Source organism: Triplophysa rosa, linkage group LG11, assembly GCF_024868665.1.
Source record: "Triplophysa rosa linkage group LG11, Trosa_1v2, whole genome shotgun sequence".
NCBI classification, from domain to species: domain Eukaryota; kingdom Metazoa; phylum Chordata; class Actinopteri; order Cypriniformes; family Nemacheilidae; genus Triplophysa; species Triplophysa rosa.
Window position 1 is genome coordinate 15,238,897 of NC_079900.1, and position 16,441 is coordinate 15,255,337.

The 16,441-nt window shown below is 38.8% G+C and overlaps 2 protein-coding genes across 4 annotated transcripts in view; one reads left to right on the plus strand and one right to left on the minus strand.

Annotated features, from left to right (window-relative positions):
- The window catches only part of asic2 (acid-sensing (proton-gated) ion channel 2), a 330,404-nt gene that overhangs the window by 25,488 nt on the left and 288,475 nt on the right, over positions 1-16,441 (plus strand). The gene's annotated exons all lie outside the window — the stretch shown is intronic.
- On the minus strand, positions 4,351-7,167 carry LOC130562198 (uncharacterized protein DKFZp434B061-like). The gene is made up of 2 exons (XM_057347076.1): positions 7,055-7,167; positions 4,351-4,780 (listed from the first exon to the last, which is right to left on the minus strand). The coding sequence occupies exons 1-2, from the start codon at positions 7,057-7,059 to the stop codon at positions 4,468-4,470; spliced, it is 318 nt and encodes a 105-aa protein (XP_057203059.1). The 5' UTR covers positions 7,060-7,167; the 3' UTR covers positions 4,351-4,467.

Consider the following 16,441-nt stretch of genomic DNA (forward strand, 5'->3'; position numbering starts at 1 on the left):
TTTTCTTTCCCTTCCTTCCTTTCCTTTTCTTTCGTTTTCTTTTGCGTCCTTCCGCCTTTCCTTTTGTTTTCTTTCCTGTCCTTCCGCCTTTCCTTTCCTTTTGTTTTCTTTCCCTTCCTTCCTTTCCTTTCGTTTTCTTTCCCTTCCTTCCTTTCCTTTCGTTTTCTTTCCCTTCCTTCCTTTCCTTTTCTTTCGTTTTCTTTTGCGTCCTTCCGCCTTTCCTTTTGTTTTCTTTCCCTTCCTTCCTTTCCTTTCGTTTTCTTTCCCGTCCTTCCTTTCCTTTCATTTTCTTTCCCGTCCTTCCTTTCCTTTCGTTTTCTTTCCCTTCCTTACTTCCTTTCCTTTTCTTTCGTTTTCTTTTGCGTCCTTCCGCCTTTCCTTTTGTTTTCTTTCCCTTCCTTCCTTTCCTTTTGTTTTCTTTCCCTTCCTTCCTTTCCTTTTGTTTTCTTTCCCGTCCTTCCTTTCCTTTCGTTTTCTTTCCCGTCCTTCCACCTTTCCTTTCCTTTTGTTTTCTTTCCCTTCCTTTCCTTTCGTTTTCTTTCCCGTCCTTCCTTTTGTTTTCTTTCCCGTCCTTCCGCCTTTCCTTTTGTTTTCTTTCCCTTCCTTCTTTCCGTCCTTTCCTTTCCTTTAGTTTTCTTTCCCGTTCTTCCTTATTTTCCTTTCCTTTCCTTTACTTTACTTTGTTTTCTTTTCCATCCTTCTGCCTTTCCTTTCCTTTCCTTTTGTTTTCTTTCCCTTCCTTCCTTCCTTCCTTCCTTTCCTTTCCTTTTCTTTCATTTTCTTTCCCGTCCTTCCGCCTTTCCTTGTTTTCTTTCCCTTCCTTCCGTCCTTTCCTTTAGTTTTCTTTCCCGTTCTTCCTTATTTTACTTTCCTTTCACTTTACTTTACTTTACTTTGTTTTCTTTTCCATCCTTCTGCCTTTCCTTTCCTTTCTTTGGATTGTGTGGGTGTTACATATCAGAATATTGGCAAGCGGTTGGAGAGGAAGTGTTGATATTAGCGAATTCAGAGGCAAAACAAGTTATTACATTTTGATATAAGATTACAGAGACAAACATAGAAAAAATACAAGACACATCTAGGCCTGTGTTTACATTTTGTTATCCCAACCTCTGGGAAATCTCACCAAAATCTGCTTTGACTGTTAGACGGTTTTGCAAATGATGTCCTTATTTCTTGCTGGCTGAAGCTTTCAAATGGCAACCCCTGGCAACTTTCAACTGGTGGGGCCAATGTCGACCAACAGCAGTGGGTTAGATAAACCATCTTGTTTCAAAAGAGCAGATTAGGCATGTTCCAAAAAATTTGTTTAACTTTTTTTAAATGTTTTTTTTTGTTTGTTTGTTTTTTGGGCATTTTTGCCCAAAAAACGAGAGTGAGAACAGGAAGCGAAGTGGGAGAGAGAAGGGGATGGGATCGGGAAAGGACCATGAGACGGGAATCGAAACCGGGTCGCCCGATGCGCAACCGTGCCACGTGTCGGAGCACTGCCCACGAGGCTATCGGCTCCGACGTTTTTATAACTTTTTATAACGATATATTCCCAGTTAGGGTGCTGAAAAAAAACATGTCCAGGTCTATGTCATGCTTTGACACGCTCTTTGCTTTGACACTTATTCTTGTGCTTTGGTCTCTAGACATGTTGACATCTGTTAGTATTCCCAGTCATTCCTGATGAGTTGACGCTGGCACACTTGGCCTGGATTCTCTTCTCATTCATTATTCAGCAGACGCTGTAGCACACAGAGCCAGAATCTGGATTAACGCTGAGCCCCAAAAATATCTTGCTGCTGCATTTGCATGCTCGGAGCAAAAGCCAATCCACTGCTGACACGTCAAACAGCTCAAGAATCAGTCACAGTGTGAACAGGTGTCAGTTCAGTTTTGAATACAAATGCAACTCTGTTTTGGCCTCATGCCGCGGTGGAGATTGAGGTTATCTGGATTGTTTATGTGGTAATGCATCATGTTTAGGGATTAAAGTATAAAGACACGGTTGTCATTCTGAACCAATTAAGATAGCAGGTGTTTAATGAAAATCATAAAGGGGATTTTATAATCCCTGTAATATTTCTTGATAATTATTCTATACAACTCTATTACCAGCTTTTAAGACTCCAGTCTTTTGCAACAGACTGTATAAAATAATGTTACCAATTCAAATGAAAATAAAAGAACAATTATTTTACACATTTTGTATTCAATTACCTTTTCCATCTGTAAAGCTAAAACAAGATTGTTAATGAGCCAGGCTGGCACAGATATCAGTCCATGGCTATAATTTAAAAAGGGCAAGAATTATCCATTAACCCTATTGATATACAGGTGCGGTTCTAAGGTGAGCCCAGAGACCTCCACATATGTGTTCGAATACAGTTGCGTATCAAGTCAGGTCCGGGCCCATATATAACAACTTTTAACGGGCCACCTCCGTCTGATCGTGACCGTGTTGCGCATTACTAGACATTGGTTTACTCATGTTTCTTATTTAAATGTTGATGAGCGCCAATCGCGCTCAAATAGTAATGGCAGACCCCAAGGGAGCGCAAACTCCCAAGCACCAGAAAGAGTGAAAAAGCGACGCAGTCAGCGTTTTGCACATGTTTTTACATGCGACGTGAACGGCCCTAACATTGCTATGATAAAACAGTTGTCAAACATTAAACATTTAGCTACTTACATCGCGCTGGCTCTTTCACAGTTAAAGCGGACCTTACCCCTGCGTACTTGAGCAAATCCCGTCTTCTTTCATTTGTTTGGCCAGCTCAATTAGAATGATATTGACGAGCTCATTCAGAATCCATATAAATTGAACTTCATTCCATTTCGACACAGCAAGGTAAACAAAGTAATGTTGTACATTATACAATAATAATAAGAGTGTAAATGATTATATGTATTAAAATTGTTAAATAGAAGACAACTAATTGGGACAATAAAGAGCTCTCTACTACCCTTAACCTCGTCATACACTTTATTATTAATCACTTGTTAGCCATTTTCAAATATTTTCTTAATTTTGTTGAAAATAAATGCCTGCATGATCTATGGGATGTGAATGTAGTTCGGCTAAAGGTGGATTCGATCTTGCAATCATATGTAACATCAGTACTACTTGTCAAGCGTCTTACTCACTGCAGGGGTCTTCGATGTTTTTAGATACACGTAAGATAGTTCTGTCCGAGTTTACAATGCAGAAGCGATGTGGTGTCATTTGGCTGTCAAATTAGTGCTTTACAGCTTTAACAAATTTGAACAGAAGTTCAGAAACATATGAGAATGCACTTTATTTGCACGCAAGTCCTTTCATGTGTACTTTTATCGGAAGGGAGACAGAGAATGCACTGATTCTAACCCTACCGGTTTTTATGATCCAGATGTAACGTTTCTTCCATTGCTTGCTTCCGCTGCCTGAATGGATGTTTTTGTCTGCACGCGCGCAGGTTAAAATTGCAATGCGCGGGAGATTCAATGAGGCCGCGCACGTGCGCAGCTTAAACAGAACATTGTTTGTAATATTTCTGTACCCGTGCTTTACATTTTTAACAAAAAGTTGCCTGTTAGTAAACAGTAATTATCGGACCCCTTGCAGTTCCACCGCGGACCGACCCCCGGTTGAAGACCCCTGCACTTCACCATAGAAGCTGCTGGGAAAGTGATATTGTTTTTACACTCCAAATTTTTTACGGAGAAGGACCCAATCACATTTTCCCATTTTCCCATGCGCAAAAGACGCTAAATGTAAACGGCCCCTAAGTGATTCGTACACAGCACGGTAATAAAACATTCGGGGCTTTACTGAAAACTTTCGGGGCTTCAGCCCCCTTAGCTCACCCCTAGCGCGGCCCCTGTTGATATATTACCATTGATACGGTTTACAATCATAAAAATGTATATTGTGCAAAATACTCACTTTTTACACTTCTCTTATAACATATCATTTTCATCCCACATTCACTTTAGGATGAAAGGTGTCCAATAAGAGTCCAAGAATCCAACACCTTGCCACTCTTTATTTTTTAGCCACAAACACTTTAGCAGCAAACTCAGTGACCCACATTCACAAACTGACACCGCCGAAGACATGAAAATAGCCGCAGCAGCAGATATTTTAGCCGCAGGAAAGCAGATAGTGGACAACGAGGTTTGGCAAGCTATTATGTTGCTTAGATGTGAAATTGAGGTTGCCATATGGGAGCAGTTCTCCTGGAGCACAAGAAATATCTCTGTCAGCTTTTCCTCCTCTTGCATTGGGATTACATTCAACTGCGGCAATATGTAATACACTTGTTATACGGTAAAGTAGGACACCGAAATTTTGATATGCAGATACAACAGGGGGGGTGGGAAGTCGGTGGCTGGGCAGCGCTCTCTGGCGGCAGGGCAGCGTTCTCCGACAGCTGGGCAGCGCTCTCTGGCAGCTGGGCAGCAAACAAGGACAGAAACAGACAAGACAAGCGGTAGACTTCAACAGGCCTGGGTACCAGCTGGGACGCCGGCAGGGATCCGTGGCGGGAACAGGACACCGGCGGTCTCGACCCTGGAGGGCAACCCGTCGACCTCAACCCTGGAAGGGAGCCCGACGGTCTCGATCCTGGACGGGGTTCCGGCAGTCTCGACCCCGGAAGGGAGTCCGGCGGTCCCGACTCTGGAAGGGAGTCCGGCAGCCTCGACCCTGGAAGGGAGTCTGGCGGCTTCGACCCTGGAGGGGAGCCCGGCAGCATCAACCCCTCCCGCCGAGATCCCTCTGTCTGCTGGGTCCGTCGTTGGCTGAATCATTCTGTCATGAACGTGGGTGGTGAGGACAAGGACAGAGGATAAGGGGTTAACAAGACATTTAATAAAATATAAATACAAAACAAGCACCTACGGGGGGGTAACATAACAAAACACAAGGGTATAAAACATGACACCAAGGACTAACTACACCTAACCAGACTAAGACAACACTTGAATTAAATACAAAATAACTAAACTACACTGACAAGACAGGCACTCACCACATACGACACACACACGACAGTACAATGATTCAGCACAGGACAATGAAACAAGAGGACTATATAAAGGGGACTAAATCAAGAAGGGGACAGGTGCGGGACATGAACTAATTAACAAGCAATAACGAGACGAAAGGGCGGGAACAGAGACGCCACACCGGAGAGAGGGAGTATATGGAATGCCAAAACTGACTCTCTCCACATAAAACAAGAGGTTCTATCATGGTTCTGCCACTAGGTCAAGAAAAGCAAGACAAGGTGGGGCAGAACCATGACAACTTGCTCATTCATTTACGTTTGTGCTCTGCAGATAAACTAATTTGAATAGAGGTTCAGAAAGACATTCTGTCAAATGATGATATTAATTTTATTTTGAGGTAAACTACCCTATGAATATTGCTCTTGTAAAGTAGTTTAATATTATTTACAATAAACCATATTAATATTTTTTTCTTTTTATTGTTTATATATATTTTCTATGTTAGTTTAAATATTTTCCATATATTTAAAACGTATGTAATATGTTAATTAGTCATAAAATAATGTATTATTGTAGGAGCACAAAAAGTTTACAGGCCTATTAAAGTTAATTTATCTTATAGCAAATACTGCCATTGTTCATTATTTAACAAAACTGAAATGACACCTATGCAACTTTTGAATTTTAGTATTTAGTGTTAGATATTTTTTAATAAAGGTGTTTTTTGTAATTTACAGTAACAGAAAAAAGTATATAATAAAACTAAACGGAAAGTATTGTAAATGGATGAGTTTTCCCTTTAAAAGCACCTGCATTTTTTATTAAAAAGTTGTTGTTTTTCAACTGTGACTTTTATTGACTTTTGTTGGACTTTTTTGAGACACATTTTAAGACAAACTAGCACAAAATGACCATCCTCCTCTCCCCACATCTTCCAGAAAGGTTAATTCGTCTGGAGAGTTCTCAAGTAGACAATATGACCAAATGCATATCCATACAAAAACCCACTGCCAGGCAATAACTTCAAATATTCACACATACATCCTATTTGAAAGTGAAAGAAAAGTCCCTCGTGTTTCAGAACTGAACAAAGATCTCTTCTTCAGGTGGATGGAGATGCTAATTTCCTGTAATTTGCTGTGAAATGAGTTGGTTGACCTCCCTGGAGAGATCATTACAGAGACACAGAGGAACAGAATCAAATTGAGAAACAGAAATATTCAACAGTTAAAGATCAATCCCATCTGAATATTTGTTTACAGGTAAACCCAATTGAAGAGCCACGGCTGTTTACTCAAATCCCTGCCTATTTGCATTCTGTTTCTCTTCTCCTTTGTTGAGATATGACATCTCCGCACCTGTGCCTTATTCGTTTTTCTACGCTCCCTATTTCATTCGGCGGTAATGTGATGATTTTAGATTACGCTTCTGAAGTTATTTCGACAGCCGCGTGCACGCCTAAACTATTTCTCAGCGCTGATTGGTGGATGCTGCCATGTTTGCCTGAGAAAAATACGAGACCTGATGTGACCGGTTCATCAGACGGCGCTTTGAGAGCCAGCCATCAGTCGCTCCTTTCAGTTTGATTGAGAGTGGCCACTTCAGAGGTGCCAAGCCATAAAGATTTGGTCTTCTAGCCTGATTAACTACTTTTCCAGTATGATTTGCATAAATTGTGGCCACTGCAGAGTCTGGAGCCACGGTGATATCTTTTTTGAGAAATCTGTCAATAGTCGGGATGCAAATGGAGTTTGCAAACGGAGACAGCGGCTTCATCACTTGGTACCATTTAGAGCCGTTAATGTTATCACATTCATTCAATGACAATGCCTTCAACTATTCACCAGGCACATGCATATGAATCAACATTATGCAAACAGACCACTCGAGGCCCGCCATTTAAATTTAGACATTTTTTATTTCTTTTTTCATTTTGATACTCCTCCCACTCAATCCGCTGAGAAACAAATGCTTGCGGCTCGCATGTAAACGCATACAGCCTGATCTCCTCTTGTGAGTTTCATAAGAACATATGATATCCAATTCTTTTTGATATTACATTTGAAACACTCACCTCATTAAGTGTCAGCTCATCCCACCAACTTCCCACAATCCTCTGGGATTTTCCGTATCTCCTGCCCAGGTCGGATCTTGGTGGGTGCTCGACTTTTGTAGTATGATGAAAGGTTCTTCTCAGCTGGCTGTACTGTAGGATGCGCTTCAGTTACGGTGAACTAACCAAACAGGAAAGAAGTTGTTTACTCGCAAACTCCCCCTCAGGATCATTAATTATGAGCATAGGTGATGAGCCATGAATCCTGCCTGCTGAGATGCTTGGCTGTGCTACCCTGTTGCGTTGGCAGTGTTCACCGCCGGAACCATTGATCTTACACAGTTCATCATGCCTATAGGCATGTGGGAGCTGGCGAGAGCAGGTATAACATAATCGTATGTTTACTCTCAGATACTCTTGGACTGAACAAACGTAATTACTGGAACTCCCTCCAGTTTATAGTTTTATTTAATATAGAAGTCCTCTTAAATACGAACTAAACTTCTCACACGTTTAGAAAGCATGCTAAATGGAGATCGGACATTTTGTGCTTGGTGTTTAAAGCCTCTGAGGATATTTAATGAACTGTTTTTACACATACTGCCATGTTTAATAATGTGAGGTCTGTTCGTTCAGGGGTTTTCAAACTTTTTCATTCCATGGACCCCCAAATATGATGAACCTTTTGCGAGGGACCCCCCTTCTAAAATACATATAATTTTTTTGTATAAAGAATCATTTAAACTGTTAGACAAATAGTGTGATATCATAAAGACAACATATTTGTAGAAATTTAACTGCAATAATGTTCAGTAGAATCTTTCAACTTTCGCTGTATTTTGTTTCTGGAGGCCCCCCGGACCCCAGTTTGAAAACACCTGTTTTAGTTCACCCGAAAATGAAAATTCTTTCATAATTCACTCCCCTCATTCCATCGTAGATGTGGTTGAGATTTTACAGATGAAAACAAACAAATAATTTCACATTAAAATGCTGTCATGTTTTCTTCTTATGTGGGACTCAAAATGGTAGGATTCTAAAAAGCACACCCATCCATCATACATTTCTTTTAAATGACTCCAGCAGGTTATTAAATGTTTTCTCGAGTGAAACGATGCGTTTGTGAAAGAAAGCGATACATTTTTTGAGCTTATTTAGCAAAATTGAAATGTTAACAAACATATAGGAGTGCTAACATAAAGTATGGCGGCATATCGGTAACTTAACAAAATATACATCTGACAAGTATTATTGCGACACGTGTGGAAAACAGTGGTCAGTTCAGTCGAGTGACACCTTCCACAGGTCATAAAACTGAAATTGCTTCAAACTAAAAATGAATTGTCCAAATTTGGTTTTTAGAATCTACTGTATCTGTCAGTCAGTCTTGCTGTCAACAAATGGTTCTACTTAACTTAGACATTTTAGAACGTTTTTAAAGAACTAGTTGTCATAACTACTTGTGTCTTATCTCACCTAGAGCATCAAGTAAGCTAGAACTCACGACACGAGTTTATGTTGCACCTGTGAAATTGAAGTCTTCTATCTCTCAGATATTGCTTTAGTAATGTATCTTCACCTTAAGATCTAAACCATTTTCTTTTGACTGCAGAACAGGGGACAAAATGTTCTCTTTGTGGGTAGACTCTCTATTGTCCGGCTCTGTCATTTTGTGTTTAGAAGGAGAGGATTCTGTTTGATTTGGAGCTCAATGTCCGTGTCAGCACTTTGAATTTAGTATGACCTCAAGGTGATCCCTGAGAAACAATGTTTTTCTTTTATATCTAATAACATCAGCAGTTTTGTTTGACAGTTAGGTTTAGGGGATAAAAAATATCAATAGCCAGGTATGGTAACAACACATATATGAGATATTATTTATAATATAGACGGTTTCAAAGCAACATCATAAACTAACGTTACTTCACATGCGCTCTTTTGTGGCCCAAACTTAACTTCTGGTACACATCTGCAAAGGACCCTGCAGATTATTTCTGATAACAAGCAAAAGACATAACAAGTAAATTACATTAGCTAGCAAGTTTAAAGTAGGCTATGTCTCGCCAGCGTTATTTTGGGTAACCAGAAGAACAACGTTACACAACCCATTCAACAAATTGTTTATTTAATATAATTATTATACAATAAAATAGTAACATAAATTAATATGAATGTAAATTAAATAAAGTATAAATAGTTAGCCACCAGACCGATCAATAAACAGACCGGAAATTAACTTCGAGCCAGGCACGTGTGTCTGATAAAACCATCTATAGTGAAACAAACCTGTGTGTGTGATGTAACGGCCACATAGTGAGTTAAAGAGCATACTACCTAATGTGTGTCAATGCCTTGCCATTTACTTATCTTCTAGGCTGACATTTGTGTTTTTCTTTTTTGTATTTATTTTGTAAGTGGACCAGTCATTTCTGTGACAGACTTTAATGTGGTGCAGACGGCTGTTACCATGGGAGACGTGTAACCATGGCCACTCTGAAATTTTCCAGTTCTTGCTGACTAAGCCGCACTGTATATCATAGAGTCATGACACCTCTGATCTATGTCTTTGAATCAGCTCTCTGCATATAAACTCCTCTCCTCTTCCAGCTCCTCTTTCCACAGGTAGAGCATTGCACTAGAAACGTTCAAGGTTATGGGTTTGATTTCTAGGGAAACACTGCAATGCAATGTAGCTTTACATAAAAGCATCTTCCAAATGCATTCACATGGTATGCGTGCTTAACATTATCATTACAAATACTAACTTAAATTTATTCCATTCATTTAACAAACAACACATCCATTTGCATCTGGGAAGTTCTCTCTTCTAACTTAATGAACAATAATTACATATCCTAGGACAGTTTCACACAGAGACACTGTATAATTATTAGGGATGATGATTTTTAATTAGGATTCATTAAGCAACATAACTCATCATTATGTATGCATGTGTAATTGCAGTAAACAGCCTATGGCGTGACTTAAACCACAAGGGCATTACTCAGAGTGCAGTTAGGAAGGTGGTGTTAAAAGGGCCTGAAAATACTTCACTGTAATTGGCAGCTAATTGCATAATCAAATTCTACAAAATATTCAAGAAACAAACACAAGAGACAGAGGATGGGCCTTGAATGACAGGTGGTGCTTTAGGATGGGTTTTTGCATGCGGAGCATGGGTTTGTGTAGTGTACTGGAGGGCTGTGTCACAAGCTTATGAAGTCATGCGAATATATTGAATGGATGTTTATTTCCCTCGGAGTGAATGAGTCTGCTTTGCCGTAAGTTAGTATTGCCAATTCTGATTCATGTAAAAGCTACATTTCCTCAAGCTTACAGTAAATATATTGTGTTTGTATAAGGCAACTCTTCCCATCATGCTTTGAGTGAGATGTTTGTCACATTTGTCAATTTGAATATCACAGAAACTCTCTCTGTGTACTGTGATTTACATATTATACTGTACCCGGGAATGGATAACCATGTTTGAGAAGAATTATGAGGTAATTTAATTCTGGTCTGTTTTATCTCTAGTCTAGAATTTAATTCCACAGGTTATAATAAAATGTATGTATTGGAATATGACCCTACCTTGCTCTAAAATATTAACAGCATAGAACATTAAGTATTATAATCAGGGCCGTCATTTATTTCGGTGACACAGGCGACTGCCTCAGTCTAAAGCCTAATTTATGGTCGTGCTGTAGGCTGTGCGTAGCTCTGCGTAGCCTGACGTGCACCTCTCCAAAAATGTAACAACGCGTCAACTCACTACGTGAACCCCTCCCTCAGGTAAAATAACTCAGCGATAGCGTCATGTTTACTCAAACGCATTTCCAAATGAATCATCTAAGTAAATCATTTGTGCTTCTGTATTTAACATCTCAAGCTGCAACAAAAGTGACTGTTTACTTGCCGCTATCACTGCTAATGCTTCTCAAACGAGCTGCTTCTTCTTCTGCTGTCTTGGTTACACAAGCAACACACGCATAGTCAATGACGTCTAGTGGTCATTGCCTGTTGACGCGGATAACGACGCACAAGTATAGGCTAAAGGAAAACCATCACGATGACTACGGCGTAGTAAAATAGCGTGCAACATGCTGCAGGCGCAGTCATGGTATAGACAGCTCTGTTGATTTTATTGGGGGTGGGCATCCTATTTCTGTGTTCTTGGAACAAATTGGGTAAAACTGGCAGAGATTTTCATAAACATATTTGCATTCCTTGAGCCCACTTAAAAACATTTGCATTTATTGAGCCCGCTTAAATGTGTGAATGTTGTCCATAAAGCAAGTAATGTCTTTAAAACCTTCTAGCAATTTCCTATAAATAGATTTCTGGTATGTTTGTTTTCATACTTCCAAAAAATTTGCTAGAATTTATTATGCTTCAGGTTGCAATTCAGTTAATGGAGTACAGCTCTTAAATTACCAGTGTCAATATCGAACATTGTATAGCCCAATCGTTATACAATAGTTATGCAACAATTACTCCAGATGATATGCACATGCTAAAAAGCTTTCTCAAGCAATATTCTTTTAGTTTCTATTGGATTTGTCTTTGCATAAGGGCTATTTTGGGTAAAAGCTATGACTAATTTCTAAATAAATAAGTCTATTCTTTTGAAAATTAGTGTAATAAATGTTTTATTTACCTTCATGTGCATTACTGCTAATAGAATTACTAATCTGCTACTGATACACCTGTCAAGTCTGCATATTAAATGTTAGTGTGTCTTGTATGCTGGAAATAGTATAATTGTAATGCAGTTCTGTATTATTGTAACTAATGAAATAGCATTTTTATATGTTAATATGGAGCATACTTATATCAGGTACATTAAATAGTGCACTGAAGTATTATTTGTGTTTTAAAAAAGCACCTGGCTGGCTCAGGACTGCTTGCAGCTAATGTATTCTTTTCGATGAAATGCAAATGCAAAGATTGGATAGATTAGTTTGCAGAGGTCTTACAACTTGCTGACTATTTTCAATCAAAGATTTCCAGACGTTTGAAATGATAAATGTGTGAGCCATTACAAATAAAGCCTCTGATGTTTGAATTCTCTGCAGACAGACCTATGGAGCGGCAGTTATTCTCAGCTCTATTACAAATGACTTTTTGCATGAAAGCTCTCGGTTTTCGCATCTCAATGCATTTTTAAACATGTTCTGCCTTTTGATGCTTCAAATAAAGTTGGGGAATTGGAAGGATCTTTTTCTTAAATCATTTTACATGATCTGTTGTGCGGATAACAGTTGTGACCAAGGGTAAAATGTTGCATTGTATAGGAATGTTTAAAGATGGTCTTATTGTGATTTTAATTCCGTTTATGGTGAGCCATAATACCACAGAAACTTTTAATTTTCAGATTGACACAAAAAGAAAGATAAACTGTAGAGTTAAAAAAGCGTGAACGTTTGTCTGTTGACGTTTGAATGATCAGTAGGTTTTGCGTACTTTAATGACAGACAGACGGATAGACAGATGGCATGTTTGCTATAAATGTTGCTGCAGACATAGCTGCTCAATTCGAAGTCGTTGGGATTTCAAGATATTTGATTTACTACAGAACAAACGGCTAAACATCTGATCTGTTTGAAAAGATACATCAACCCGAATCAGAACAGGCTGAAAGTGTGTTTGCTGAATATTGCTTGAAAGCTTTAGGAGGAGTTACAGTACATTTGGAAAATTCTCTTTGGATTTTGAAAAAGCCCTAACCTCAGTTTGTTGGCTTGTTCAGTCAACATAATAAAGGATATACAGTCATTTCTACAGTGTACGCAGGTCTCACTGGGTTAGTGGAAGTACAGCGTGCTTAAAGGCAATGTAATCAGACATTGTTGTCTTTTATTCTCTATTAATGATGACAGGCCTTAACCCTGGTACATTATTACTGAAACCCCACGTCTCTCTGTATCAGTAACCTTTAAAAGAGACAAAGGCTGAGGATAAGAGAGATGAAGTGAACTCTTTTATAATGAAATTTAATTAATTTTCTTTGGAAATGAAGCTGTCCCTTGTTCTTATGTCTAGTGCCCGAGTGTGTACCGTGTATGTGTCTGCGTAGGTCGAGTTGTTAGAGCAGCACTTAAAGATGAGGGCTCTCTGAGCCTTTTGGGAACACAGACAATTTCAAACCCTTTTCCTCCCAATATCTAACCATCAAATAATAACCTTGGTCTGGCTGAGATTGTACTTCTCTCTATGAAACTATGTGTGTGTTTGTGGCAGTGTGTACTTTTTTACTTATGTGTGTAAACATCATTCTACAGTCTCAGCATGAGCTTGTTAACTTCACAAATGCTGTTTTTAAGACTCATAAGTACACACACTTACACAAGCACAGATGCTGCAGACCTTTAAAGACCTTTAGGTAATAGTCCATTGTGTGTGTTTCTATGAGTAAAACAGCTTATGCTGAATGATGTTTCGATTTCTGTGAGGGTTGGGTTTAGGCGTAGGATGAGGGTAAGAGCAGGGGTTTTCAGACTTTATGACAAAAAGCTTAAGGCTAGTCTCAGACTAAAAGGAATGTGTGACCTGTCTTTACTGAATATAACTTGCCCAGAAATATCTTAAAATATATCATTGCCATTGTTTTGTCTCAAGATGCACACCAGTAATGTATTCTTCTAAGGTGTTTTTATAAAAGCGACATAAATATCTTAATTCAACTAAGGCATAGTCCTGGCTTAAGCTAAGACGTGTCTTTGAAACCGGGCCTAGGACTAATGATGCCTAGGACCCCCAAATAAGATAAACCTTTTGTGAGGGACCCACTTTCTAAACTGCACATTGATCTATATATTTTTTGTGTGCAAAGAAACATTCAAACATTAATTTTATAGTATTATTAACATTTTATATAGATTAATAGTAAATGTGATATTATAAGAACAACATATATTGTTACCAAACTTATAGCTGGCTATACTTGTTGGATAACCTTGAAGAGACATTCAAATGTATGAGCAGGTAAACACTAACACTAATAAAGTTCAGTAGACTTTCACAATTTTTGCTTGATCTTTTTTCCTGAAATTTTCTGGGGACCCCTTGCAACCTTCTGGAGGTCCCCGGACCCCAGTTTGAAAACCCCTAGTTTAGGGGATACAATATACACTATGAAATTCATTGTGTATGGTAAGTCCCTTTAAAATATGGAAACCCAACATGTGTGTCTGCGCGTGCGTGCATGCGGATGTGAGTGTGTTGTTTATGTGTTCATCACATTCACCTGTTTGTCAATTTCAAGTCATTTGTACGTATGTTTTGCCTGTTTCTATGACAATGGTCTTGGACTTTCTTCTGACACATGTGGAGGAAAGTTATGATTAAAACAGTGTTTTGAGATCAGAACATGGTATTCAGTGAAAAGATGAGGAATGGAGGTGTTGGAGGGTAGAGGATGTAACAAAATAAGCAGGACTAAGCAATCAAAGTCAAGCTCTCTCTGTTTGATTTAAAGGATCAAGTCTGTAGCTGCCTTTAAACCCTGAAGAAAGCTGGGTTCTCTCTACATCCCTATAGCTATTAAAACTAACAGGCTACCTCTGCAAAAGCCCTTGTTTTGCAAAACGTAAGATGAGTGCTAAAAGAAATAACAGCACCTACAGACGGTAAAACAGATTCATAAAGCTAGCCTTTGGAAATATCATAAATTGGTTAAGTAATGACCTCATGGGCCGAACACTCACTCTCCTTCACAGTTACACATTTCATTTCTTTCTCATTTAAAAGCTGTATCAGTTTATATCTTATATTACACTGTTAGACATTTCTGTAATTTTTACAGTTATTTACTTTATATCACCCAGTATGATACAGCAATTTCTCTATGCAGTAAATAACTGTAATCTCCATTGCACTGTGGGAATTTTGTGTGCGGTCAAACACTAAATACAGTGATTTACTGTATTTTAAAAAATTGATGTATTTTACTGTATTTCCCTTAACGTTCTTTACACAGAAAGTAATTATTTTGCTAATTTCTGATAGCATATAGGCTTTGCCCTGCATTTTGAAAAAGGAAATCCACAGCAGCACGGATAAGGTTTTTACCGGGGAAGTATATTTGAGAGACACAGTTCTGGAAAACACCTGACCTGAGCTGAACATGTAACGGTGTGTTTTCGGCAGAACCGCACATTTCCTACGGAGCTGAGAGGGACTTTGCCATTTCAGCGAATATTTTATACCTGAGAGAACCGCAAGTTTTCGAAGGAGCTGAGAGAACTTTCCCGACGGAGCCGAAAGAACCGCGCTTTCCTAACAGAGCTAAGAGAACCGCACATTTCCGACGGAGCTGAGAGAACTTTCCCGACGGAGCTGAGAGAACCGTACATTTCCAACGAAGATTTTTATTCCCATGAGAGCAAAAAGCAAGGTAAAGTATTATTACTAAGTTACTTTGTTTAAGCATTTTCCGTGAAAGACTGCTAGCAATATATATTTCTGTAAGGTATGCAACCACCATACTGCCAGTTTTAAAACTTGCCCATGCAAAAAGTCATAGAAACCTAGCTAATTACAGATTTTCATGTGGCATAGAACATTGTTTTCTGCATTGAAGTCTCACATGTTCGGAATCAGAAATCACACACCTGATCTCTTACAGAAACCAAGCACGTTTCAGTGTAGTGTAAGCACAAATGCAGTGTTCAAGGATGTCATTATGTAGCTGATAATGTTTACCCAAAAATGAAACTTCTGTCATCATTTACTCACCCAGTAAATGTTCAAAGAGTTCAAACCTGTATGACTTTGTTTCTTCCACAGAACACGAAAGAAGATATTTTGAAGAATGTTGATAACTGGCACCCCTTCATTGCATTGGTTTTGTGTCCATACAATAGAAGTAAATGGGTGTCGCTGCTGTTCAGTTAACAACATTCTTCAGAATATCTTCATTTGTGTTCTGCAGAAGAAAGAAAGTCATGCAGGTCTGAAATGACAAGAGGGTGAGTAATGTATGAAACGTATGGATGCTTATTACTTATTTTCCTATTTTTCAATGATTTCCCTATTAATTTAAGATTTTTAGTGAGGATAAATCCAGAGGATGGAACAAAGTGCACTGCAAGACTGGAGTGAGTCGAAAGACAGGCGAAATTGTGAAGAGAAGAACAACAGCTATTAACACCAGGGTGTCATCCTTCCTTCGACACCTCACGGAATTTGAGTGGAAGAACTTGGATTAGGTGAGACACTGCTCAATTCTCAATAGGATATGTACAGTATACAGATAGTTTCCAGGATTTCTCAGTACAACTATGCATACAGTAGGTTTTGCTAGATCTACCTAATAAACTGGCAATTTAATGCATAACATACTGTTGTACCAACTCTCTCATAAGGCATAAAACCTTTTTTTAAGTTTAATTTCTGCCAATAACCTCT